Source organism: Aegilops tauschii, chromosome 2 (assembly GCF_002575655.3).
Source record: "Aegilops tauschii subsp. strangulata cultivar AL8/78 chromosome 2, Aet v6.0, whole genome shotgun sequence".
NCBI classification, from domain to species: Eukaryota; Viridiplantae; Streptophyta; class Magnoliopsida; order Poales; family Poaceae; genus Aegilops; species Aegilops tauschii.
Window position 1 is genome coordinate 86,830,152 of NC_053036.3, and position 26,819 is coordinate 86,856,970.

The following is a 26,819-nucleotide window of genomic DNA, read 5'->3' on the forward strand; positions in this document are numbered from 1 at the left end:
ATGCCGAGCAGTTTCCGGCTGAGGACGGCGGTGCAGATGATCACGCAGAGTCCTGATGTTCGAGATCCTGAGCATGCTCTCACCTGGAGCCGTAGCTTAGCTCTTTGCCCCTTTTGGTGTCTCGATGCCAAAGGGGGAGAGAGTCTAGGGATTTGCGTCGTTGTGTTGCGAGTGTGTCTTTGTCTTTTGTGCTTTCGTTGTGTTTGCTACCTTGTGCTTTGTTTGGTTTTATGTTCAGTGAGACCTTAGTTCCAGTCATATGGTGTGAGACATATGCTACCTTATCCTTATCATATCTTTATCTATGTCTTTAGTCATTTGGTATCTCATGAGTTGCATGCTTATTATGTTATATATCCTGCTCTCTTGAATCTCGCTTAGGTTGTTGGTCTCTAAAATACAGGGGGAGTGTTGATCCTAGTATGTGTGTCGTGCAGTCCAAAGCACTTATCTTGATGGCACATATCTAGGGGGAGCCCGTCTATATTTTAGAGATTTGGGGTTTGCTTATGTCCTTTGTCTTTTCCCGTTTGTGCAAATCCCGTATTGTCATCAATCCACCAAAAAGGGGGAGATTGTAAGGGCATATTTATCCCTAAGATGTTTTGGTGATTGATGACAATGCTTTTGCGGACTAATCATGTGCATTGAGTGTTTTCAGAGATTCATCCTTTTGGCACGAGACGATTCCCTCCCCTCGGAGCTTGAAGCGAAGACGGTGTAGTCCTTTCGAATTAGTTTGGTGGACTAGTTTCATAGGGATCACCGTACTATCAAGAGGGGGTCCGTTTTGGAAAGGCTAGGGTGGAATCATCACGTACACTTCCTTTGCCCCCCTCCGAGCCTTTCCGCTTCTATGATGGGCTCGTTCCCCTTCTCAGTGTGCCCTCTCTGGTCCCAGCGGTAGTACCGCGGGCCGGAGCGGTAGTACCGCTTATGGCTACAAGCGGTAGTACCGCTCTAAGAGTGGTAGTACCGCTCTAGAGCAGTAGTACCGCTGATAGCCCCCAGCAGTAGTACCGCTGCAGTCTCGTGCTAGTACCGCCTCGATTCGAGGGGTCTTTTTTCGTGTCGGGTTTTACGGTACTAGCCGCGGTAGTGGGGGCCGTAGTACCGCTCGTATGCGGTAGTACCGCCCTGACCACCGCGGTAGTACCGCTCTAGGCCCAGCGGTAGTACCGCCCGGGGTAGCGGTAGTACCGCTGTGATCAGCGGTAGTACCGTTGCCTCCTGCGGTAGTACCGCTCTCTGCGGGGCTGGTGTGGGGGGTAACGGTTGGATTGTTCCCCCCACTATATAAGGAAGTCTTCTTCCCCAAAGTTGACTTACCTCTTCCCCCAAAAGCTCCATTATTGCTCCAAGCTCCATTTTCGCCCGATCTCTCTCCGTAGCCAATCAAACTTGTTGATTTTCTCGGGATTGGTTGAGAAGGCCCCGATCTACACTTCCACCAAGAGAAATTTGATTCCCCCCACTTATCCCTAGCGGATCTTGTTAGTCTTGGGTGTTTGAGCACCCTAGATGGTTGAGGTCACCACGGAGCCCTAGTCCATTGTGGTGAAGCTTTGTGGTGTCGTTGGGAGCCTCCAATTAAGTTGTGGAGATTGCCCCAACCTTGTTTGTAAAGGTTCGGTCGCCGCCTTCAAGGACACCAATAGTGGAATCACGGCATCTCGCATTGTGTGAGGGCGTGAGGAGAATACGGTGGCCCTAGTGGCTTCTTGGGGAGCATTGTGCCTCCACACCGCTCCAATGGAGACGTACTTCCCCTCAAAAGGAAGGAACTTCGGTAACACATCCTCGTCTTCTCCGGCTCCACTCGTGGTTATCTCGTCCCTTTACTTTCGCAAGTTTACTCGTGTTATATCTCTTATTTGCTTGCATGCTTGTTGTCATTGCATCATATAGGTTGCTCACTTAGTTGCATATCTAGACAACCTATTTTGACACAAAAGTTTAATTTGGTAAAGAAAAGCTAAAAATTGTTAGTTGCCTATTCACCCCCCCCCCTAGTCAACTATATCGATCCTTTCAAGCGCGATGTTTAGGATCCTCGTGTTAGTGATCCCAAGGCCTCCCAAGGCTTTGGGTCGACACACCCACGCCCATTTAACCATATGGTACTTGCGATTAGGGTCCGTTCCTTCCCAAAAGAATTTGGCCCGAGGTGTGTCCATCTTGGCGTGTACCCCTTCCGCCAACAAAAAGAGGCCCATGGCAAACATGGGCAAGGATGAAAGGCTCGAGTTGGTGAGAACGAGCCTTGCAGCCTTCGAGAGGAATTTACCTCTCCAAGGGCAAACCCTACCCCCTGACTTTGGCACATAGAGGTTCCCAATCCTTAATCGTGGGCCGTTTTGTGTCCACTGGGAGGCCAAGGTACGTAAACGGGAAATTACCCACTTTGCAGTTGAGCAAATCGGCTATACGTCGACCCTCCTCTGGCTCTACCCCCAAGTAGAGCACCTCGCAGTTGTGGAAATTAATTTTGAGACCTGACATAAGCTCAAAGCTGAGAAGAATCGCCCTGACCGTGGCAATACTATGGTGGTCCGGACGAAACATCAGCAGCGTGTCATCCGCGTACTGAAGGTGCGTCACTCCTCCTGAAATGAGGTGGCCGACCAACCCTTTGATATGGCCTGCCGCGGCCGCTTTGCTAAGCATAGCGGACAGCAGGTGCATGGGTGGGGTGAGAGGCCCAGCAAGCCAAATTTGACTGAGATCAGTTGATTTTTGCAACGGACCACACTAAAAAACAAATAAACTGATGTGTCATCGCCTCATTGGACAGAAAAATTGACTTAGACTGAAATAAAAATCAGTCAACTGATGATTAGACAGCCCCTTTACATTTAATTCATAGTATTGTCCACAAAGTACACACACCAATTGATGCATGGTAAGCCTGATAAGAAAACTAAAGCTACGTTTTGTTGCATTTCAAGTAATACTAGCAAATAATGCAAGCCTTATTTCATACATAGTAAAATTTCACAAAGATAATGATCAAGCAAAGGTGCAGCAGAATGGGAGTGTCCGGATACATCTTTTGTTTGCACGGGGTAGTTGGCGCTTCTGTCGGTGGATGATTTCATGAACAGGCATGTACCGCATAATGTCTAGAGCTTGATAGGATTGACAAACAGTCGCTTAATCGTCCCCTCAAGACGGCTGCTAAACGTAAAGGCATCTGTCTTGTTATCATACATGAACGGCATGCTGATCGTTATATTTGCGACTCGCTGCACCGCCGGAAGCAGCAGCTCAGGGAGCTCAAAGCGTGCTTGGTTCGTAGTCTTCCATGCGTCTTCGATCAGAGAACCTATCTTGGCAATGGCGACCTCACTCGCCACGCCCTGCTCACTGATGTAACATTCCACGGAGCTGGCCACATCATTTTTGTTCTTCCCACGCTGTGAACAAACAAACAAATGCTCTCCCTCTCCCTCTCGCGTCGCCCCCCTCACGGACGACACGGGGGGGGGGGGGGGGGGCAACCTCCGCCACCACAACCCTCCCCACGCCCCGTCCTCCCCTCCGCCGCCGCAGGTAGTCGGCGCCGGGCACCCCTCTCCCCTCTCCTCCGGATCCATGGGTGGCGCGGGCACCCAGATCCGCGGAGGTGCGGCCCCCACTTCGGCCCACGGCGGCGCGGCGTCCCAGCGGCGGCGGCTGTGGTGGTGCCGGTGGGAATCGGCCGGATGCACAGGGGCGGCGGTGGCCGGGGCGGCGACCCCATGGCTGAGTGGCGGCGCGCCCGTTGGTCCGACCGGTTCCGGCTCGTCCCGAATCTGGTGACTACCGGACGGCGCGGGGGTGCGGCGGCCCGGCGTGGCCGACGATCTGGACACGGTGGTGCCGACGGCTCGCTGGTCTGCCGGAGATCCAGGAGTATCATCGTCTCCGACTCTATCTGCTACGGTTCGTGCTAGCTCTGGTACAGGGAGATTGTCGTCATCTCCCTGTGCTTGGTGCATGGATCTGGCGGCGGCGGCTGGATCCTTTTGATCTAGTCTCCGACAGAGAAGGCGGCGGTCCGTGCACAAGAAGCTGGATGGAGTTCTTCGAACAGATCTGGGTGAAAACCTGCTCTTGGCTAGATGCCAAAGCCGGCGATGGCGGCGTTCTACGACGTCGTTCCCTTCTTGAAGGCATCGCAGTGGAGAAGTTCTAGACTACTATCTGCTACCTCCGGAGGAAACCCTAGATCGATAGATCAGAAGAAGGCGGCACGATTGTGTCGTTTCCCCCTTGGGGGCGTCTTTCTTGGAGGTGTACGCGGGCTCGAGGGACCAGTGGACGACGTCTTTGGTGGAGCGGTGCTTCATCATACACATGGATGGCGACAGATCTCAATGGCATGGCGCCCTGGAGATTAGGAGTCTGATGTGCGATGATGGACTCGTGCAGGAGGTCGACGCTGGCTGGCGTCATGGTGGCGTTGGCGGCAGCTAGACCGGGCAAGGTCGATGCAGCAGTACAGCTCTGAAGATGGATTGGTGGCAAGTGGCTGCGGCGGCCTCATACCCGGCAAGCGTCCTGGTTGAGGAGCACGTTAGACTGGTGGGTGCCCATACCCGGCAGGCGTCCTGATTGGGACCTCAGGTCTTAGATGTTAGGTCTGGCTACGATGTCTGTTTGGTATTAGGCCCAGGCTATGAGCGCCCCTTCATCAATTGGATAGGTGTAGCGACAGTTGTTGCTTAGATGGTGGCTTTAGTCTTACTGTTGTATGACTTTGTAAGGTTTTGTGAGAATAATTAATAAAGTGGCCGCATGCATCGCCCAGATGCAGAGGCCGGGGTCCTCCTCCTTTTCTAAAAAAATAAAAAATCAAGGGTGCCATCATGATCAAAGGATGAACAATATAGCCTGTAATCTTGGAGATGTAAAGTTCACCTTAAGTGAAGCTAGATCATTCATGAAGCGTGTCACCTCTGCACAAGCCCTGACAGCATCAGTGCAGCCGAGGGCCCATTCCAGTGCCTCCTTGGTTGCAGCATCGCCCATACCAACAAGCAACCCAACACATATCCATGGCCCGCCTGAGCAGACACTAGATACCTTCACTTGATCATTGAATCTTGGCTTGTGATTCTGATGAAACCATTCGGCTTCTTGGAGATAGTTGCTTGACAATATTTGAAACTACAAGTGAGAAAATGAAACCGTATTAGTACTTCTGATAAAAGATTTCGATATGTCGACGTCGTGGATATGAATGTAGAGAATTAATATTTGAAATATACATGTGTTTTTCGCTATTATGATATAGAATCAGATTTATTATCCACTTGGGCTGGGAGTACCTATATCAGTACTGAATTTCTAGTAAAACTTTTATCTCATATCGAAGTATATGATTTCTAGATCTAAACAGTATTACATATTTGTGCAGAGCATGCTGCATATGCAGCATAAAGTTCTGTGAACTGGAGATCTTCTGATGTGAAAAGTCTCAGCTCGTAGAGATAGTTTTTTTTTATACATTTACTACTATTTTTTTTAAGTCCCAAGTGCGGTAGGTGTTGTGAGAAAAAGGGTAAAATTTGTGACTGCGAGATACGGAAATATAAGGGAAAAATAAATATAGAATGTAAGGAAAATAGTCGTCGTTTGGTTGTGGGATGAGATCGATGTACCGCTTTTGTGCTAAAAGCGACCCGGTACTTATTATCCGGTTTCAATTCGTCCTCAAACTCCTTGAAGGTGCTCATCAGCTTGAGGTAGAACTTCTGTAAGTACTCTGGTAGAAAAGAAGTAGCACTCTCCTCCCATCTGCATACACATTAATTAGCTACGCCATTGAATGCAATTTTGCGAATCATGTTTTATTCTCAAATCAAGAAGATCAAGCAGCCCCAACCTTTGTATAGCTTCATTGAGCTGTCTACACTCCACCAAAGTAGCACGGACATCGTAAGTGTCGTCTGTCATTATTATTATTGCGATTATCTTGGCAAGAATCATGCTTGCACGTGTGTACTCTTTCTCATAGTATGCCGTATACGCCCAGAAGTAACACTCAACCACACGATCCCGCGAGTAGTTTAGCCCCACTTCTCTGTAAAGATTTTTCCACCATCTGAAAGTGAGTTTGTTGTTAGTGTTGTGTTCTGTAAAAACGATATTGCCGCTAGGTTCATTTTATGAGAACTATGACTGAAAGTTGTCTTTTGTTCCGGGAAAATACGAAAGGATTAGCATCCTAATATCAAGAACTTGATTTTTACCTATTCTTTAATGCCAGAATTTGACTGTGGATTTAACTTAGAAAATGGTAATGCATGTCCTCAAAACTTATGACGTTGGATTCGTATTTGAACATAATTTTCAATGATACTATTTTTTGTAACATGCATTAACATTTTGTTAATTCAATCCACGGTCAAAGTTTGACACAAAATACTAAGGGGACCAATAAACCAGGGATAGAGCTAGTATATGTTACCTAGAGAGAGCCTTGAGCTCCTTCAAGTGGAGACGTTGCAGAACGTTAAAATCCAGTTTGGCGAACTCCAGAATGGAGGTGTTGTGTATCGGCTCTTCTTTGTACTCTGACATATAATGCAGCGCCTCTACTCTCTTCAAGGTCCTTGGCAGCGGCAAGTGAAGGGCGCGCCTGACTTGCTCTGCCAATGGGTACTCAAGCTTACCTTTCATCGATTCGAGGTGTCGCCTCGCAAACGAGATGCTTTCTTCAAGTTCTGTCTCCCCATGGATAAAAAGGTATGCTGCATTGTATAGACTTAATAGCCCCCTTGGGTCGTTAGTTATGGTAACATGGAAGGCCCCATCTTCATCTTTGAACTTGCTGAATACATCTGCAAGAAGAAATACATGTTACATCTTATGAGAATATATGGCTAGCATTGGTGTTTCTCTCTTCTTCATTGCATGCATATGTTTTGTACTTTTTTTAAAGCAAACAACACAACAGTATTCCAGACCAAACTGCTTTTACGTGACATGATGTGAATTTTTAGCTTGTACAGTGTTTCTGTGTATTATCAAGCGAAAAATTCAAAGTTTAACAACGGCTACTTACATAAAACAAGAAACTTTCAAGGATAATACAATATTTCAGGAGGTTGGGTTATTAGAGCAACTCTAGCAGACCCCGCAAAACGCCCCGGCCCGCAAAATAACCGCCAAATTGCGGGTCGGGGCCAAAAAATTTGCACGAGCAGACCCCGCAAAACACCCCGGCCCGCAAAAATTTTTGCGGGGCGCGGCAAATCTTCTCCCCCGACCTCTATCTTCACGGCTGGGAGGCCGACCCGAGCTCAACCCCCATCCGGCGCGAGATTTGGCGGGAGGGACATTTCCGCGCCCCCTTTCCCGCTCCCCGCACCCTCCGCCACCATTGCCCCCCCTCCGAAAGCTCCGGCTGCTCCTCCCCGTCCGTCCCTCGCCGCCATGGACGACCCCATGCTGTCCCCCGTCACCGTCGAGGTCGCGCACGCCCCTTCCCCTCGGGCGGATCTCGTCGCCGGCCATGTAGGCCCCGCTGGCGTCGCCCAAGCACACGCCACGCCTGCCCGCAAGCGGCAAGGCAACGTGCTTGTGCAGGGCGGGAATCCGGCTGCCCCCGCCGCGATGGCCCGCGCTCCGGGCGCCAATGCCGCTGTGCGATCCCGGCCGGCGGCGGAGAAGGTCGGCAAGGCCGCGGGCGCAAAGCGGAGGAAGGTTCCGACTTCAAGGAACAAATCTTCTTCAACCTCTCACTCCATCCCCCCACAAGGAGGTGCTCCGGCGATGCCGTTCAACGGTGCCGCTTCCCCCGCGAGCGAGGTGTTCGACGAAATGGCCGAAAGGTATATCTCTTCGGACTTCGGTGATTCTCTTTCATTTTCGCCATTGTTTTTCGATAGCTCGTGACTTGTTATCATTCGGTATAGCGGTGGTTCGAACAATGCAACAACCGAGTTCGTGAACTTGTTGGACACGAACGCGGTTGACATTGATCAAGCCCCTTTCAAACTTGAGGGAGAAGATTGATGCCATGGTGCAATCAAACGAGTTAATGTTGTTGAAGTCGTTGGAGATCAAGAAAGAGTTGGCCGAAAAGAAGGCAAAAGAGGAGCAAGAAAAATGGCAAATGCTCAAGGAAGAGGGGCTGTGCAGAGTTGCCATTGAGGAGAGAAAAGTACGCGCCTTTGAAAACAAATCGCTGTCATTGTTGCTCGCCGAAGAGAACAAGATCATGTCAATGAACCGCAATGACATGGACGACGTCACCAAAACATGGCATGATATGGCAAGGAGAGAGATCTTGAAGAGGAGAATGGTCGCCTCGGCCGGTCCCTCTGCCAGTTCCGGTGATGTTTTCTCTGCTCCATACGGTGGCAATGTGGATGATTTCGGTGCGGGAGTTGGAACAAGCGACGGAGGTGGCTACGGTGGCGCCGATGAACTTCAAGATGGACTCCATGGCGCCGAGTGAAGATTGACCCCCAAGATGATGCCGGACATGGGCGCATACCTTTGCATGCCCTCTTTTGCGTAATGAATTTCGCTTTTATTCGCGCGCAAACTGTTTATGTCATTTGAATTTGAACTTGTTTGTGAAACCCTATGACAAATTTCAGATTTGCAGTTTTTCTGTTCGCGGGTCGTTGCGCTGTTGCGCGAGCAAAACCCGCATATCCGACCCGTAAAAAAGCATATTCCGTGAATATACTTTTTTACGGGTCCGTTTGGGGGGTCTGCATCTGTGCTAGCCCTCGTCGGCCCGCAAAAACGGTTTTGCGCGAACTGCAAACGCATTTTGCGGGGTCTGCTAGAGTTGCTCTTAGTGTATACCCGGAGACACCCAAAAGCCTTGCTGCCTCAGTATGCGGAACCGAAGGACGACATGATGAAGGCTGGAGCTATTGAATTCACCAGCATGAGCGCTTCTTAATGTGGAGTCAATTTTTTCATGAAAATGATGATCTACGCTTAGGTGTTGGAGTGTGTCTACAAGGTTCAGTTGCTCAACTATGGTACCGCACGAAAATAACCCGATTATTTTCTCCTTCAGTTGATTGGACCTCTCTGTCATCCTTTCCTCTGACATCTACATGGCATTACCAAAATATATGTTACACAGTGTTAACTGAAACCATGTCCATGGTGAAATTTATTTAACCATGTGACACACTACCGGAAAACGGTCCTACCCCGACGGCCAAAACAATGTCGACGGCTACCGTCGGCCTACTTGGAGCTATGCCGACAGCCTCGTCCTGGCCGTCGGCTTAGCCTGGCCGTCGGGCTACCCCGATCTAAGCCGACGGCAGCCGTCGGCACAGAACGGCCGTCGGCCTAGCTGCGGACACGCCGACAGCAGCCGTCGGCATACACCAGCCGTCGGCATACCAGTGGGGCCCGATGACCCCGCCTGTGACCAGCGGCTAACGCCGCCAAACCTATGCCGACGGTCGGGACGGGCAGCCGTCGGCATATCTCCGCATGACACATCATCGATCCGCGGCGTAGATATGCCGACGGCGGCCGTAGGCATAGGCGCCACGTCACCGATCCGCGGCACGGCGCCCACCTAAACCCTGCCGTTTCTATGCCGACGGCAATGCCGTCGGCATAGTTATTTTTTTTCATATGTTTTTTTACATATGTTTTTATGTTTTTTTACATATGTTTTTATGCTTTTTTTACATATGTCTCTATGCTTTCTATGTATTATATGAATATATATGTAGTTTGTAATTTTTTTCCATAGATTATGAATATATATATAGTTTGTATTTTTTTCGAGCACGTTAATAATGTGCCGTCATGTTCTTTTGAATATAGGTCCTTATATTTTATTAAAATCAAAACTGCTATGACGACAGAAGTTTTTTGGCGGTTGCAAACGCCCGGCACCCGTCTCCGGAGTGTGACCCCCTCACGTTCGCGGTGTGCCCCCTCACGGACGGCGCCGGCGGCGGCATCTGGAGGGCGGAAACAGCCGCATCGGGTGTATACGGAGGGGACGTTGCTCCCAAGTGTTTCTATGGGATGACCTACCACAACCAGGTGGTGTTGTGGCATGTCCGAAGAGGCGGCACGCATCTCCGGGGCGTGCCCCCCTAACGGACGGCGCCGCCGCCGGCACCTGGAGGGGGGAAACGATGCGTCGGGTCTACACGGAGGGGATGTAGCTGTGGGTTTGGCCCGGATGTTGCTCTCAGGTGTCCCTCTTGGCTGACCTGACACAACCGAGTGGAAAGGTCCACTGTTCAAAGCCCGTCCGTGGAAGGTCAAAGGGCTAGATTGTCGGATGTGGGGTTCCGGGAAACCCTTATGGTGCGAACACTGGGGTGCGCGCGAAGTCTCTCCCTCCTACCGATCTACGCTCTAGCTCGCTAAGATCTCGCGGACGAACTCGACGAACTCGCAACACAGAAAGACACGAGGTTTATACTGGTTCGGGCCACCGTTGTGGTGTAATACCCTACTCTAGTGTGGTGGTGGTGGATTGCCTCTTGGGCTGATGATGAACAGTACAAGGGAAGAACAGCCTCCTGAGGTTGAGGTGTTCTTGTGGCGTATGAACTTGTGGCGTGAGGATTCGATGCCTCTACTGTGGTGGCTAGCTCTACTTATATAGGCCCTGGTCCTCTTCCCAAATATCGAGCGGGAAGGGAGCCAACAACGGCGGGCAAATTTGAAGGGGGACAGCTAGTACAAGCTATCCTGACAAAAGCGGTCTTCGCATGCGAAAAGCTCTGGGGTGACGTCGTCTTGGGCTCCACGATGACCTCCGCCTTGCCGTCCTCCTGGTCTTGGTCTCGTTGCACCAATATGGCAACCTTTGCCGGATGCCTCGGTACTCTTCGCCTGCGCTGGCCTCCTTAGCACCAAAGAGGAAATAGGGACGCTGTGCGCACTGGCTCCCGCCTGGCACACGCCTGGTACCGTTCGTCATGGCTCACGTCACGAAAGCCTCATGAGGTTTGCCTTGCCTTGATATCTCCGCTCCTCGTGAGCCTGCTTGGCTAGGCCACTCCAGAGGCGGTCTTGTGTCGTCCGCCTCGCGAGGCTTGGACCCTCGCGAGGGTCTTGGGTGCCTTGTTGACGAAGATGGGCCGTAGGGCCTGCTGCTTGGCCGCGCTGTGGGCCGCAGGCAGGCAAGACTGGGGACCCCCGTTCCCAGAACGCCGACGGTAGCCCCCGGGCCCAAGGTGCGCTCGGGCTTGGCTTTGTGGCGAAGCCAAGGGTCAAGTTCGGAGCACTGAGGGGCCCAAAAGCCTGCGGCCTCGGTCGACGCGTGGCGGTTGATTGGACGTGGGCGTCTCCGCTTCCCCACGCTGCCTCGGCAATTGCACGACTTGACAAGTCCCTGCGACATGCAAGGAAAACCATCATTACCTGCGATCGTGGGAGACGCCGGTTGGCCTTCTCTTGCTATAAATGGGGAGGGGGGGCGGAGCCCCCGTTGCCCATCTCTTCCTTGCTTGCTTGCTTCTTCCTCGTTGCTCCGCTGCTGACAACAATGGCGCCCATCAGAAGGTTTTCCGCCGAAGAGAAAGGAAAAGCTCCCCATAACAATCCGGGGCCCCTTCCACCGAACAAGAGGTCGATCCATCGCCGTGATGAAGCGGCGATGCAGGTGGTGACGAGGCCTTGGTGCGAGCGGCCTCCTCCGGGGTACCCGCTACCCTTGTACGCCCGAGCCGAGGGCTCGGCAGGTTGGAGCGACGAGCAGCGCCGCCCGTGCCGCATCCGGGGCCGCCGCACCACGGCGTCACGTGCCGTCGCCCCTGGGGTCCACGCCGCGGACTCCTCGCGCGAGTTGGTGCTGTGGGCGCCGAATGCCTCCAAGCTCCTGGATCCGCTTCTCGCGGTTCTTCTCCGACGTGATGCCGCCGAGGGGGCCTCTCGAGCTCTGGCTGCAGCACGCCGACTGCAGCGCTCCGGCAACCGGAGCGGAGATCGAAGCGATCCCCACCGGCAAGATCTTCATGACTCACGGCTGGGGCGAGATCGCGCGGGTCTGCCGTGCGAGAGGAGCCCTCGCGATCCACCTCGAGTACGACGGAGCCTCCACGCTCTTCTTCAAGGTCTTCGACGCCGAGGGTCGCCGCCTGGAGTGCTGCTCTGGGGAGGAGCGCCAGACCGACGCGCGCTCCGCCCGCAGCTACTCCAAGAGCAGCAGCCCCTGGGAGTCCAGCAGCTCTCCTGAGCTTTACGAGACTCCGGAGACGAGCGATGACAGCTACGTGCCCCCGAGCTCTCGCCGTTCTCGGAGCAGGGCTACGGCGTCCGGCCGTCGCCGCCGCTGATCTGGATGGGGTTGGCGCCGGCCTCCCGTGGCCCACTGTTGATGATGGCATCTACCACGGAAGGGTGTAGATAGGATTCCCCTTAGTATCAGCTTTTGTTTCCTGCGAAGAAACATGAATCACCCCGTGGGGGCATGTAAGGGTCTATCATGTATTTGGTGCTTATCTTCCTTGTTATGAAAACTTGGTGAGCGCATGTCCCGTTAAGGCTTGGTCCCCCCTTTCTTTCCTTGCGATGGCTTGTTGCTCTACGCTGACAGGTCCCGGTCCCCAGGCAGGCTACAGCCGTCGCTGGTATGCCAGATCGCGTGCCGTGGTCAAGGCCAGGAGGTGTGCGGCCCAAGGTCCAGTAAGAGCCCCTGAGGCGCGGTGCTCAGGAGGTCCCCCTTAGCGCTCAAGCAGCCATGGTAAGGCAAGAAAGGAAAATGACTTAGCCGCAACGGAGCAGCGGCATGGCGTGAGTGACCATTAGGCCCAGATATTTAGCCGATCCTGGGGCGAAACTTATCTTGCTGACTTCGCAGCGTTTCCTGATGTCGCGCTTGGGCTGTGCGCCAACTCGTGCGTCATAGCCAGGTCGACCCATACGAGTTCCCCTCCCCTCATGCTCTCCTTAGTGCTCTACATCCTCAGGTCCCGGCCCTCGAGCGAGCTCAGCCGCCGCTGGTATGCCAGGTCGCGATGCCGTGGTCAAGGCCAGGGGGTGACGGCTGGAGAGCCAGTAAGGGCTCCTGAGTCGCGATGCTCAGGAGCCCCCCTTTTAACGCGCAAGCGAATTGCACGAGAGAAAAAGGAACTCGCGGTGCCGCCTGCTATCCTTCCCTCAGGATCCCTGTGAGCAGGCACAAGAAGAAACATGGTTTGCCGTTATAGCTGTTAGCCTGCCGCTGGTTGCTCTGGGTGAGGTGAAGGCACTGAGGGCCTGGTGTGGTGACGTGCGCGGCGCGTGCCGCGAGCCAGAGCTCGACCGCTCGGATACTTTTTATACGAAATTCGTTGCACGTAGATCTTCCATTTATTGGGAATTCGTTCGACGACCGTCTGATTCTAATTCACTTCCATCCTTTAGCCATGTCTCTTGATTGGGAATAAGTGATTGTCTGATAATGAGCAAGGAATATACGTCTTCGCTTCTTTTCCACCAAGCACAGAAGTTTAAGGAGAATTTTTCGGCGTGGCAGGGACGGACCCATGCACCAGCGATGTGCCTGTGTGAAGGCCCCGGGGGAGGCGATGATCGAGCAGGCGATAGTCGTTGGCAGGTTAAGCATGAAGAGCAGATCAACGTGGATAAATGCAGGACGATACATGCCACTGGGTCTGGCCCGAGCGGCTTGGGGATGATGCAGCCCGAGGGGCGCCCCGAGAAAAGTAAGCTAAAGACTTAAGCAAAAGGGATACATGCCACAGGGACGGACCCATGTGGCCTAGGAATAATGCAGCCCGAGGGGCGCTCCCAGCTTAAACGAACTTGGAAGATGTCACCTGGTTCTGTAGACGAAGTAGAGTTGGTGCAGCTGAAGCCGCGCGTTGAAGGAATGGCTCCTCATGAGCCACCGGGACCCTGAGCCTCGGGAGGCTCTGGGGGTTCAGGAGGTTCCCTGAAGACCGTCTCCATCTCCTCCACGACGGCGTGGAACCTGGCCTCCTGAGCTGCCAAGACTTGCCGCACGTTGCGCTGAAAGGCCGACGCCACGCTCGGTAAGCCGAAGGGCATGCGAACGTAGCTGTGTGGTGGGCCCTCGCAACGGCCCACACGCGATGGCCAGAAGCGCTCCTGAGATGTGGCCTGTTGGGGAATGTAGTAATTTCAAAAAAAATCGTACGCACACGCAAGATCATGGTCATGCATAGCAACGAGAGGGGAGAGTGTGTCCACGTACCCTCGTAGACCGAAAGCGGAAGCGTTAGCACAACGCGGTTGATGTAGTCGTACGTCTTCACGATCCGACCGATCCAAGTACCAAACGCATGGCACCTCCGAGTTCAGCACACGTTCAGCTCGATGACGTCCCTCGAACTCCGATCCAGCCGAGCTTTGAGGGAGAGTTCCTTCAGCACGACGGCGTGGTGACGATGGTGATGTTCTACCGACGCAGGGCTTCGCCTAAGCACCGCTCATAAGATGGAGACATTGAGGTGGCTGAAACACGTCGTGAAGTTCACTAATGGTTATGCATCGAATATAAGTAAGGGGGTCAATCTTTTAACGGGCAAAGTGACCGGGCTCAAGAGTCATGACTATCATGTATGGATTGAGCGGATTATGCTGGTGATGGTTCGGGGCTATGTTCCCGAGCGTGTCTGGCATGTGCTTGCGGAGTTAAGCCATTTCTTCCGCACGCTTTGTGCTAAAGAAGTATGTCCTGAGAAGATAAAAGAAATGCATAAGAAGGCACCAGAGTTGATATGCAAGCTAGAGAAGATCTTCCCGCCAGGCTTCTTTACTCCGATGACACATCTCATTTTGCACCTCGCGAATGAGGTATTGTTGGGGGGCCCTGTGCAGAATCGTTGGCAGTACGGCCCTGAGAGACGTGGCCGCGAACCCCTAAGTCTCACTGTGTTCAAATGCCGATGGTTCGACCCCAAAAAGGGTCCGAGACATATGCCTTCTGTTCTTTTAGTTGAAGTTAAACCATCAAACGTCTATGCCGGAGCTGATCTCTTTATCGCCGCTACCCAGGCCACACAAGTATATTACCTGCCTTACCCATGCCAGAAAGAGTACCTAAAGGGTTGGGAAGTTGTGTTCAATGTGTCGCCACATGATAAGCTACCGGACCCGAACGATGATGATTACTACAACATAAACCGCATGACATACGAGGGAGTGTTCTTTCAAGAGGAACATGATGACGTGGTCCGAAACAACGAGGATGATGACTTGGGTTATGTTGACCTGGACCCAAACGACGACGACGCACGGATTGATGGTGAGGCAGTTGTGAATCAAAGAGACATAATTATGCTTGAAAAGTTAAATGAAGACGCTGACGATGAGGAAGAGCCTCCACCTCCGTCAGACAACGAAGAAGATATGCGTGATAGTGATGATGAGACCGGTCGACAAATAGATTACAATAGTGATGATTCATATGGGTTCTAGAAAATGTAAGTTCTTTTAATGATCATTACAATAGTATGCTTAATGTGCTCTTCTGTTATTAATGGTTTTCCTGTATGCTTATTTATTTGATATCCTTACTAATTGTTTATTTTCTTCTCAATGCAGGTTTGCTAATCATGGGCAAGTCCAGCGGCGCCAGTTTCCTCAGTAAATTCAAAGGAATTACTCGGAGTGGACGAGCCCACAAGTTTCCCTCCCGACTACGCGAGGATGACACCTCACAGGGAGGTGGAGGGGTCAGGGGAGGATACCCTAGAGGAGGAGGGGGTGGGGGAGAGCCCCTAGAGGAGGAGGAGGTGGGGGGAGAGGCAGTCGGGGCAAAAAACTCCGGGCCGTGTCCCAAATAGGAGGGTCTTCTTCGATGCCCTCCTATACTGAGGCACCTTCTGAGTTTGAGGAGGAGGAGTATGTTCCTGATGGCGAGGAGGAGGAGGGTGAGGAGGAGGAGGGCGAGGAGGAGGAGGCTGAGGAGGAGGAGGCCGAGGAGGAGGGTGAGGAGGAGGGCGAGGAGGGTGGTGGAGGGGAGGTTGACCCCGAGTTGTGGGGTGACTTGCCACCGGGTGCTCCGCAGGGGTGGTTGCGTGGTACTGCCGGAGTACCTACACCACCTTCTGTCGAGGCGCACAAGTGGCTCATTGAACCTGCGGGGACGGAGTAAGTGCCTCTCAATCATATTTTCAACACATGACAACATTTTCTTATTGTACACATGGCAATCCTTTGATTCTTTTGCAGTAACTGGATCCTTCGCGGAAAGGGCCGTAAACCGAACGGCCTTATCACTGTCCTGTTGAAGGAGTTTTGGCCTGGCCTATTCTTCCCGCGGCCAGACAGGGACCCGCAGCTGCGGGTTTTGGCCACGGGCTGGGCCCACTACGAGGCTTGCAGCAACGCGGAGTACGGGACGGCCGCTAAGGCCGTGATCACCAAATTTTGGGTAAGTTCTCTTCTGAATCACTCAACTCATGCTTTGTTTGCTTCTGGTTTATGCATGATTGCAGCAACTCTATAGAGTTCTTGACGAGCACAAGGCCAGAGCCGACATGGTCTTGCTTGCGGCTGCGAAGAAGAAAGCTCGTCAGTTGCAGTACGAGGTGCGCTGGGTTCCCGTCTCGCAGTACTACCACATCTACCTGCAACAAAAGATGATCAAAACTCAGGCGCAGAGGCAATGACTTACCTTGAACAGGGAGCAGTTCATGATGGTAACTATTACTGACTTTTCATTGTTTCAAGCAGTCAACTATATGTTTCGTGCTCACATGTCATGCTTCCAAAATTTGCATAGGTTGTTCCTTGTTGGTGCTATGGAAGGCATGACTGATGGGCGAGTTTGGTGGATAGGTAGCTCGACGACGATGCAGAGTTTGCTGCCAAGAGCAGCAAGGCCCGGGCTAACCGTGGAAAAGACGGGACACACGGCCAAGGAAATAGGAACCACTGGGGCTTCAAGGCCATGAAGGTATATCTATATGCATGATGCATTTTTGTTCTTCTTTACCGTCATGTTCTTATGTATGGCTAACTTCTGTTTGACATTGCAGGAGGACAAGTTGAAGAGGCCGCTCTCAGACATTGAGTCGTGGAAGCTGGCCCGCGAGCGAAGTGGTCGCAAGGACGGCGAGAGCCAGTACTACGGCAAGACCGAGCAGCACCTGGAGTCTTACACTCAGAACTATCAGAAGTTGCATCCGGATGTTCCTGGTCCTGAGGTCGCCCAGTCTCAGATCGACGACACGGCGGTGGTGGCCATCCAGGGGAAGTCACATGGCCGGTATCCGTGTTTCGATGGCTTGATCACTCCTTCGATCTCGTACACACGGCTTCGGGCTACCAACCCGAGCCAGTTAGAGAGTACGGGGCATTCACAGACTCCCTTAGCCCACCAGCATGCTGTATGTACTTCCCCTTTATCTTCTTTCTCTCTAGCATTCTCAGTTTATTTTCAGCATCGCTCACTTAGAAACAACCTAAATTATGTAGGCATATAAGGCCTTTGTCGAGCATAGGAATCTCGAGGTGCGAGAGTACTTGCAACGAGTGAAGGCAAACGATGATTACAATCGTCAGATGATGACAGTTAGTTTTGCCCTCTTAAAACCAAGTTAAATTTGTGTACTTTCATTCCTTCTGACCTTCTAGTTTGCTTGTTTAACTAACATCCAGGCTATGTTGGTGTCTTGGAATAACTACACGGATCCACCACAAATGGGACCCCCACCACCACCTGCGGGAGAACCCCCACACATGCCCACGTTCGATGAATGGGTGGCACTAGGCAGTGATAGTCCGGTTAGTACATTTGCCTAACTACTGACAAACTAGTTCTCGTTCATTCAACACTATCGTATCATATTTACCGTTAGAATCTTCTCTCAAACATGTAGGGGACCGGTGGCTCGACTCCTGCTCCGTCGACCCCATTCACTCCGATCTGGCAGAGTGATGGTGGTCGCGGTGGCGGTTTTGGCGGAGGTGGTCTTGGTGGTGGTGGTGGTTTTGGCGGAGGTGGTCTTGGCGGTGGTGGTTTTGGCGGAGGTGGTCCTGACGGTGGTGGTTTTGGCGGAGGTGGTATTGGCGGTGGTGGTTTTGGCGGCGGCGGTCTTGCTTGATGTCGATGATGATACCCGTGCATGTGGCCATCGTGCCATACCTTTCATGTTCCATGTCTTGCACTATTTATGTTCATGAACTTTCACCGGTGATGATCTTTAGATGATGAACTTGAGTATGTTTAAATGATGATGATGAACTTGAGTATGTTTAGATGATGAACTGTCATATTTCTGCTTAATCCCATATTATTCTGCTTTGAAATGCTGTCAAATGAATTGAAAAAGAGAAAACAGGGGGGAACTATGCCTACGGCAAAGCCATCGGCATAGATGAGCCCAGGGCTTCCCAGGGCGTGCCACGTGGCAGGGCTATGCCGACGGCTTTGCGTAGGCATAGCCCTGCCGCCAGGAGGCACCAGGGGACGACACGTGGCACTCTATGCCGACGGCTTTGCCGTAGGCATAGCCCTGCCACCAGGAGGCACCACTGAATGCCACGTGCCAGAGGTATGCCGATGGCAAAGCCGTCGGCATACCTCTGCCACGTGGCTTCCCGTGAATCGTCAGCGCTTTTGACGGCGCTGTCCGTTGCCATCAGGCGAAAAACACTATCGACGGCTAAACTATGCCGTCGGCTGGCGCTCGGCCATCGGCATAGGCACCTATGCCGACGGCTATACTATGCCGACGGTCTGACAAGACTATGCTGACGTGATCTATGCCGACGGGGCTATGCCGACGGCAGCCGTAGGCATAGATCTATGCCGACGGGAAATGACCTATGCCGACGGCCCTGGGCCGTCGGCATAGGCCACGAGTCCGGTAGTGACAAGGGGAGAAAATAATTGTGTTAGAAGGCAAGATTGTTCTTGGTTAAAGTTGCAGCCGTTAGATATTACTATTGTTTTTACATAATCGTTTAGCTATTCTGCAAACAGGAAAACAGACTGTGCCATGTTTAAATATAAATAGAAACTTCAAAGGGAAACAAGAAACATGAGATAAGTTACTTATAACATCAAAATCTCTAGAAGAGGAGTTTGAATGCAATCTTGAAGTTTTATCAGTTTATCGAAACAAAACTGAAAGCCAATAAACAAACAGAATCCAGGCATATATCTCAACAAGGGCTCCAGACCAGGTAATTACTTGAGGTCGGGCCATGAAACAACCGGGATTCGGCACACAAAACCGAAGGGAAAACATGCAGACTGAAAAAATGTACTGCTCCCGGACGTTGTTATTACTACTGTAACAAGAGAAAACATGCCTGTAACGGTTCTGGATTGTAGTTGATGAAGAAGTCACCCCACACTATGGGATGAAACACAGGTGCCATCTCTGGAACGGTGGCAGTGGCGGTAGCATCATGAGACGCCATGATAAAATGTGTAGTCTGGTGATTGTTGTAGTGGTGTGGCTTGGAGAAAAGCTGGAACGACCGATGGCCTTATATACACATCGTGGCTTTGAAAAGACTTGACAAGCTGGTCTTTCGTGTTCACAAGCTGCTCACCTGCCAAGGAGAGGAACAGATTGCGTCCCTTGCGTCACCTTCTCCATGGCGACCGGGGGCGCTAACCCTAGCCCCCGCCGCCACCACCTCCTCCTCCTTCTTGTCTCCCCCTTGCCGTCCCTAGAGCTGGCCATAGGGAAAACCTATGCGCCGCCGGTGAAGGGTACGACGGGGATCTCGCATCATGTGGCGCGGCTTCCGGGAGGGGTGGTGCACGGCGGCGCGAAATCTTCCTACAACGGCTGCTCCTCCCAGCGGCATGACGTCGCTCCGGTGACAATGTGGGGACGTCAGAATCGGCGGAGATCTACGGCACAAGGCCCACGGGGCAGCGGCTCCGATCACTGCGGCGGCGTCCCCTTCGTCGGGGATGACGGGCCAAAGGTTGCTTCATGTGGCGGTGCCAAATTTTTGTCCAAAAAGACTACCTGCCTAACGGAATTGACAAAAAAGACCACCTCTAGATGAAATTGACAGAAGAGACCATCCCAGTCATGGCGGCAGGCACGCCAGCCGACGCGTGGCACCTGCCACGCAGGCAGGCGGCAGCCCCTACCGCCACACAGTCAGACGGTAGCCCGCCACAGAAAAACAGCCGCAACGGAACGGGCGCATGCATGTGGTCCCTGCCGCCTAGTGGCATGGTGGTGGGATTGTTTTGCCGCCTAGTGGCATGGTGGTGGGATTGTTCCTGCCCTGCTTTTTGTCTGCGTTGCATTTCATCTGCATTGGGTTTCATGTGCATTTCATCCACTGTGTTTCATCTTTTTTAATGCCATAGATTCGTATGCCCCTGCTGTTGATTCCTAGGCATGCAGTGTACTGTTTCTGCGGCGCCCGATGCGTCAACATTTGTCTGAGTTTACTCATTTTTGTAAAAAAATTACCTAATGATCTCTGAAGGTCCTTATTTCGCACACTGACCCCCCTTCCCCCCCCCCCCCCCCCCCCCCCCAAAAAAAGCTTATTTCATCGTCTGACCCCTCTTCGCCCCGGACCGGCAGGCGTCTCAGTTGCACGCGGTGGCGCCGTCCATGAAGGCACCTTTGGCCGACGGCGACGACCGGCCGCCAGCGTGACAGTCGTCAAACGCACCCAACCAGAATACTACCAGAAACTGGACTATTCCCTACAGCTAAAAACTGACAGGAAATGGGGCTGAACCGTCAGGAAAAGACCCACAGGATTAAAGCGACAGGGAAAAGGAATTTTGCCTGAGAGTAGGCCGACAGGAAAACAATTCCTGTCGGTTGTTTCTGTCGGCTGCCCACAGGAAAATCATTTGTCTCGTCAGGTTTATGATACACATTTTGGTGGAGGATGGCCGTCAGGGAAATTTGACAGGGTATATACTCAGAGAAATTGCATGCTCACCTAGCAGCGTACACCATATAATCGATAGTTCTATAACCTTTTAATAAAAACAAATCCATTTGATAGATAATCATACATCTGATGGCCCACATGTTAGGAAAGGCATCCAAAATTAATGTTTACATACATATAAATCAACTGAACCATCATTCAACATCCAGTAAATTACATATGAAAAGTTGTAATGAACTTGCTCAAAAGCAATAACATTTCTAAATATACATGACACCACTCTGATTCTCATCGATCACATTGCACAGAGCAATGACGACTAAATACACACATTTCTATGTTACCTAGGTTCATGATCAGCAGCATCATCGACACACATGCCATTTCACATTTCACTATTTCTAAAATACCATAAGATGGTCGATCATTAGTTGAACTGCAAGTGGACTAGTGATATCCTCCTTCGGATGCACAGTAGTTCCCCTACAAAGTCATGTCCTACAAAGTCATGTACGAAATTAATGATGAACAACAACATGTAGATGCCAAATCAGCCCATGTTAAATTATAGCCGGCCAGCACAAAGTCACATAAAACCAACATACTACCTGGCAGCAGCCACTAATTTAAATACATAGACAGCACAGAGCATTGACTGAATATGTTGGAACTCAGCTCACTGTGACACATATATTATTACTGGAGTAGTACTGTCCTAGACATGCATATTCAGAATTAATGCATCTCATGCAGTAGTGCCATTTGTGGACACACCATATTTTATATGAATAAAACCAGAAAAGTATATATGAAACTGTATAATCTGGCACTTGGTTTCATGCCTCCTGCAATGTGATATCCTTTTTTCTTTACAACTAGACAATTCAGAGATGCTTATTAGGAAATATACTTACAGAAAGATAGCCAGAGGACATGAACCTGTTAGACCGGTAGAAATCGAACTATGAAACTATCCAGCAATGATCTTCACTCGTCTGTTCCGGACTAACCGTCTCCTGAAAGCAGCGCCTGCACAAGAACACATTGTATGTGTAGAAAAAAGACTAGTGATTCAGTGGAAAACCAACAATAGACCACAGTACAAGGGCCAAAGAAGAAAGAATGTGAAAGATACATGAATTCTTTGAGACCTTGAACCATCAGATTATATTTTGCTTTGGCTAATTGGAAATTGATGTAAATCTGCATCTAACCGTACTGGCACTGGGATGGGAAGTATTTATAGGAGGAAACAAATCCATAGGAAGATGAAAAAAATAGCAGCAATAATCATGACCAACGGCAATAGCAATTAATTAGCATGGTGCTTTGAGAGTTGGATCCAGGGAAGAGCGGGATGAGAGAAAAACGAACGCCAGCCACCGTCATACGTGGTGATCCAAGCAGTAAATGATAGTTTATTTTTCTCTAAGGGAAATCCGTCAGCCTATTACGTAACTCTGAATTGGGCCTCGAACAGTACTGGGCAAATAGCATCCAGTGATCTAAGAAGAAGAGTACATCTTCACATACATACACTGCATGTCCTGAAGCACCTAGCAAGGAAAAAGAGTCAAGATGCATACACTGCATATCCTGAAGCACCTAGCAAGGATGAAAATTACAGTGACATTAATCTTTTCAGTTTTTCAGTGATCTACCAATGTGATTGCTAATAGCACACCTAGCAGTAGCATCTAAACTGTGAGCTAGCATAGAGAACAAAGCCATTTCTTGCAACATGAAAAATGAATAAATCCATACACTGCAAAAGAATGCAAAAAGGCAATAAACAAATAGGATTTCTTGGGAACTCGTCTCGGAGGTAAACAGAAGACCCAATATCGATTCCGGCCAGAGGTAGGGAGATAGCCTCTCTGAAAAAGTAGTGTTTTTCACTTACAACGGAACAGGGGAACACCATCCGGTGACTAATGCGGCAGCGACGACCTCCAGAAATAGTTTCGCAATGCACCTAAAAAAGAAACCACCGAGATGGAAGAGATAAGAGCACGAAATTTAGTAAGATTTCTGCAAATTCGTGGCCTAGATTTATCAAAGGAAGAACATTAAAGACAAAAGAAATTAAAAGAGCAGGGGAGAGGGGAGGACCTGAGTTTACCATGGAAAGGGGCAAGGCGAGAGACGCGGCGAGGCGATGGGGACGGGAGAAGCGAGAAGGGAAGAAGCAACTGACCCGACCCCTCCTCACGCTTGGCTACGACGAATGCGCACGCACAAGGGCGAGAGACGGGAACGACCTCGGCCTTCGGGGCGGAGGATGTAGAGGAGGGCGTTGGCCGCGGGCGAGGTCGGCGGTGGGGAGGCTGCCATGGGCGAGGACGGTGGGGAGGGGTGGGCTGGCGGCGGCGGCTGTGGTGAAGGACGGTGGGCTGGCGGCTGGGAGCTAGGATGTGTGGATGGGGAATTTTCTGCGTAGGGTTTCCATGTGTCTCAAGGATTTTTTCTCCCGTGGGCCCTGCACAAAGAGAAAAAGAATTCAGACGAGCCTTCGCGCGACTTCGCTCCTCGCGCGGGAGGGACAAAAAATTCACGCGCGCAAGTATTATTTTGGCGCGACAGCTGGTTTCGCAGCGGCTGGAGGACTGGTCAGACCATTTTCCTGTGAGCTAGCCTCACGGGACATATCATTTTCATGTGATGTATACGCTGACCTACAGTAAATGTGTTGTTTTGCTGTGTACTTAAGTAAAGGCGCCAGGAAAATTAATAATCCTGTGAGGTGCTTCGGGCCCCACAGGAAAATAGGTCACCGTGGGGAAAGGTTCAGTTTCTGGTAGTGGAAGGCGTTAGTCAGCTGGATGAGTCGGACTTTGTACCCATGACCCTGTTATCGGAGGGTCAGACCGTATGATATATCCAAGTACCGGTGGGTGTGGTAGCTGCATCCGGCTAACATATCTGATAGTCTAATATGCTCCCTTGACAGGCTCAGCCATTCGGTGCGATACATAGCTCAGATCATCCGGAGATGGGTTGACCCAACCGCGCCAACAGGCCTGGCAAGATCATTTCGTTGATCCCTGCACCGAAGATGGGTTCACGGAAGACGATGACAACGACTTCTAGAGCGTGCACATTGTGGGAAGGGTTTGTTGGACCGGCACTAATAGAAAAAGGGTCTAATGTGAAACTCATTAGTCCCGGTTTGGTATTGAACCGGCAGTAATGTGATCATTAATGCCGGTTCCAACGGCCAGGCAGACGGCGCTCATTAGTACCGGTTTGTGGCGAACCTTTAGTACCGGTTTGTGCCACGAACCGGTACTAAAGAGGTGGTGGCCTTTAGTACGGGTTGGTGGCTCCAACCGGTACTAAAGACCCCCCTTTAGTACCGGTTGGAGCCACCAGCCGGTACTAAAGATGGTGCGCTGTCACCCGCAGTGCACAATGTTTAGTCCCACCTCGCTAGTTGAGAGGAGCTCGCACCGGTTTATAAGCCCCGCCGCGGCTACCGTGTCGAGCTCCTCTCTAAGCAGGCCTTTGTGGGCATATTGCAAGTCTTCTGCCCTGTGGGGCCTACTGGGCCGTACGGGCCTGCATCCTGGCCCAACTAGAGATTGGGTTTCTAGTCGTATGCAGGCCGTGCCGGCCCAGTTGGTTGGCTGTTTTTGCTTTATTTCAAAAATAAAAAAAAATCCTTACCAACCGGGACTAAAGGTCCCCCAGACCACGGCGCGCCTCGTGCCACGTGGTGGGCCTTTGGTCCCGGTTCGTGTTAAACCGGGACTAAAGGGGGACCTTTAGTCCCCACTCTTTAGTACCGGTTCCAGAACCGGTAATAAAGGTCCTTACGAATCGGTACTAAAAGTCGTTTTTCTACTAGTGCGGTGCTCCGATTTTAGATGGTATGTGTAGGGGTGAGATTAGGGCAAGTGGCCTTGATCATGACCACCATTATCATCACGTTTGTAGGTGGAGTGATTTTTGTCGTCTAGAAGGTGGTTTCGAAAGGATCAATGTTTTATTTTGTGAGGCATTATTGAATAATAAAATAATTTGACTGGCCGGGGCTCAACCTCCTTTCCAAAAATAAATGGCTGCATGGGTCTTTGAACGGGCAGGCATCATCCAATGTTTTCTTTTTCAAGAGCGGTCAGCTAGCACCACACCTCCACCTCAGATCCAATTTCAGTGAAAATTGCACAAACCACCAACTATTGATACTATTGTTGCACAAACCACCAACTATTGATACTATTGTTGCACAAATCACCCACTATACAGATTTGTTGTATATAAGATCACATATTGATGTAATTCATTGCAATCATGTCTAATCCAACATTCAAGTATGTTGACATGATTTTCAACAAGTGTATCCTGCTTGTGAGTGGACACATGGTAAAAAGAAGAAAAAACCTGCTTGTAAGCGCACACATGGTAAGAAAAAACGGACACATCAGCCGACCAACTAAAACTTTCGATATCTTCAAAACACTTGGTCCAATTGAGTTTTTCTTGATTAATTGAGTAAACGTATGATCTACCAAGTTTTTTTTTCACATTTTTGTAAACATGTTAAATTTTGAACATGCTGTCAATTTTCTTTGCAAACATGCACTTACATGCCGGACCCACCCACTAGAAATCACATCAACCTATGTAAACATTGGATTAGACCTAGCCGCAACAGATTACATCAATATTTGTTATTCTGTGTAAATCCATATAGTAGATGTTTTGTGTAAAATCAACATCGATAGTTGATGGTTTGTGCAACTTCCTCTACAATTTAATTCGCGTCACCATTGGGACTTTGGGAGAAGACGAGCCTAATTGTCAATGCGTCTGACATAATTCCAACGAACACGACGTTGCTGAGCATGCCCTTGGTCATCTTGAACTTGAATCCGTCGTGTCGTGCGCGTACCTCCGTGTAACTTGCACTTGAAGTGTCACCACGAGCTGAGCTCAGGTGGTAGTTCAGAAGCTGCTCATGAAAATTAGCGACCCAATATTGAATGCATTTTACGCCTGTGCATCCGCCGGTCGAAGGCCGCAGTGTGCTTCGGAAGACCGCGACGCACATATGATATCCGCGTTCGTAATGACTAACGACCAATTAATTTCACCGAAAAAGGTTTCCTCCGTTTTATATTAAAAAGCAACCAATACTGATCACATAGCAGCTGGGGCGAGCAACACATCAAGCCCAAAGGAAACAATAAAGAAAGAAGAAAAAGAACAAATGCCAACAACGGCAGCACGACAAAGCGCGGATGACCGGCCACCACTGCGCACTCCGGATTCGTCCCACCACCGTCCAAGGGTCCGCACGCTCGTACCAACCAGCACCTTCAAGAAGGAATGCGATGCCGACGACGCTGCTGCCCGGACATGTCCTAGGGTTTCACTCGGCATGCGGAGGGGAGTGGGGGATGGGCACCATCGACACCCTTCAGGAAGGAATGGCAGCACCCGCAAGCATCACTGCGTCGGTGCCGAAAGAACCGGTAGAGATTTCTCCCGCACCCCAAACTCCACCGCCCAACCGATCCGGGGCCAACCAGCCAGACTGCCGCCCACTAGCATGTGCCACCGCGGTCTTGATGCCTCCCATGTCGCCGCACTGAGATCATCATCACGAGGCCAAAGGGACTGGGAGAGGAGCGCCAGGAATTGGGAGCGGCAGCAACAGAGCCACACGGGAGGGAACCACCTCCACCACTGTCGTGCGGGAGGCCCGTGCCTCCAACACTGTCGCGGTCGCCGTCCGGACGCGGCAGCAGGGCATACCAGGCCACCCCTGGCCCGGTCAGGCCCAAATTAGGCTCGCAAAGCCCCGTCCGCCACGCTGCAGTAGGCCTGCGCCAGCAGCGCCGCCACCCACAAGCCCAACGCCACTCCCCCCCCCCCCCCCCCGCTCCCGGAAGCCATGCCGCCGGCTCGCCCAGACCCAGATGGGGCCCAAAGGGCCCAAATCTGGGCCGAGCGGGCGCCGCCAGATTGCGTCGCGTGTCACATCGCCGCCCAGCAGATTACCCGCGCCCACG

General features: G+C 51.3%; 1 protein-coding gene and 1 long non-coding RNA gene across 5 annotated transcripts; both read right to left on the reverse strand.

The window, feature by feature from the left end:
- Positions 1 to 3,122: 3,122 nt before the first annotated feature.
- Positions 3,123 to 19,341, reverse strand: LOC109785766 (tau-cadinol synthase-like). The gene is made up of 7 exons (XM_020344358.1): positions 19,231 to 19,341; positions 8,809 to 9,064; positions 6,455 to 6,827; positions 5,870 to 6,088; positions 5,646 to 5,781; positions 4,903 to 5,151; positions 3,123 to 3,416 (listed from the first exon to the last, which is right to left on the reverse strand). The coding sequence occupies exons 1-7, from the start codon at positions 19,339 to 19,341 to the stop codon at positions 3,123 to 3,125; spliced, it is 1,638 nt and encodes a 545-aa protein (XP_020199947.1).
- A 1,602-nt stretch (positions 19,342 to 20,943) lies between these two features.
- On the reverse strand, positions 20,944 to 23,224 carry LOC109785775 (uncharacterized). Of its 4 annotated transcripts, none has more exons than XR_012201892.1 (4): positions 22,915 to 23,224; positions 22,706 to 22,777; positions 21,717 to 21,831; positions 20,944 to 21,300 (listed from the first exon to the last, which is right to left on the reverse strand). It is a non-coding gene; the product is annotated as an uncharacterized lncRNA (long non-coding RNA). The 4 variants fall into 4 exon arrangements; XR_012201893.1 differs by having other exon boundaries at positions 22,925 to 23,199; XR_002238169.3 differs by lacking the exon at positions 20,944 to 21,300 and having other exon boundaries at positions 21,566 to 21,831.
- Positions 23,225 to 26,819: the final 3,595 nt, after the last annotated feature.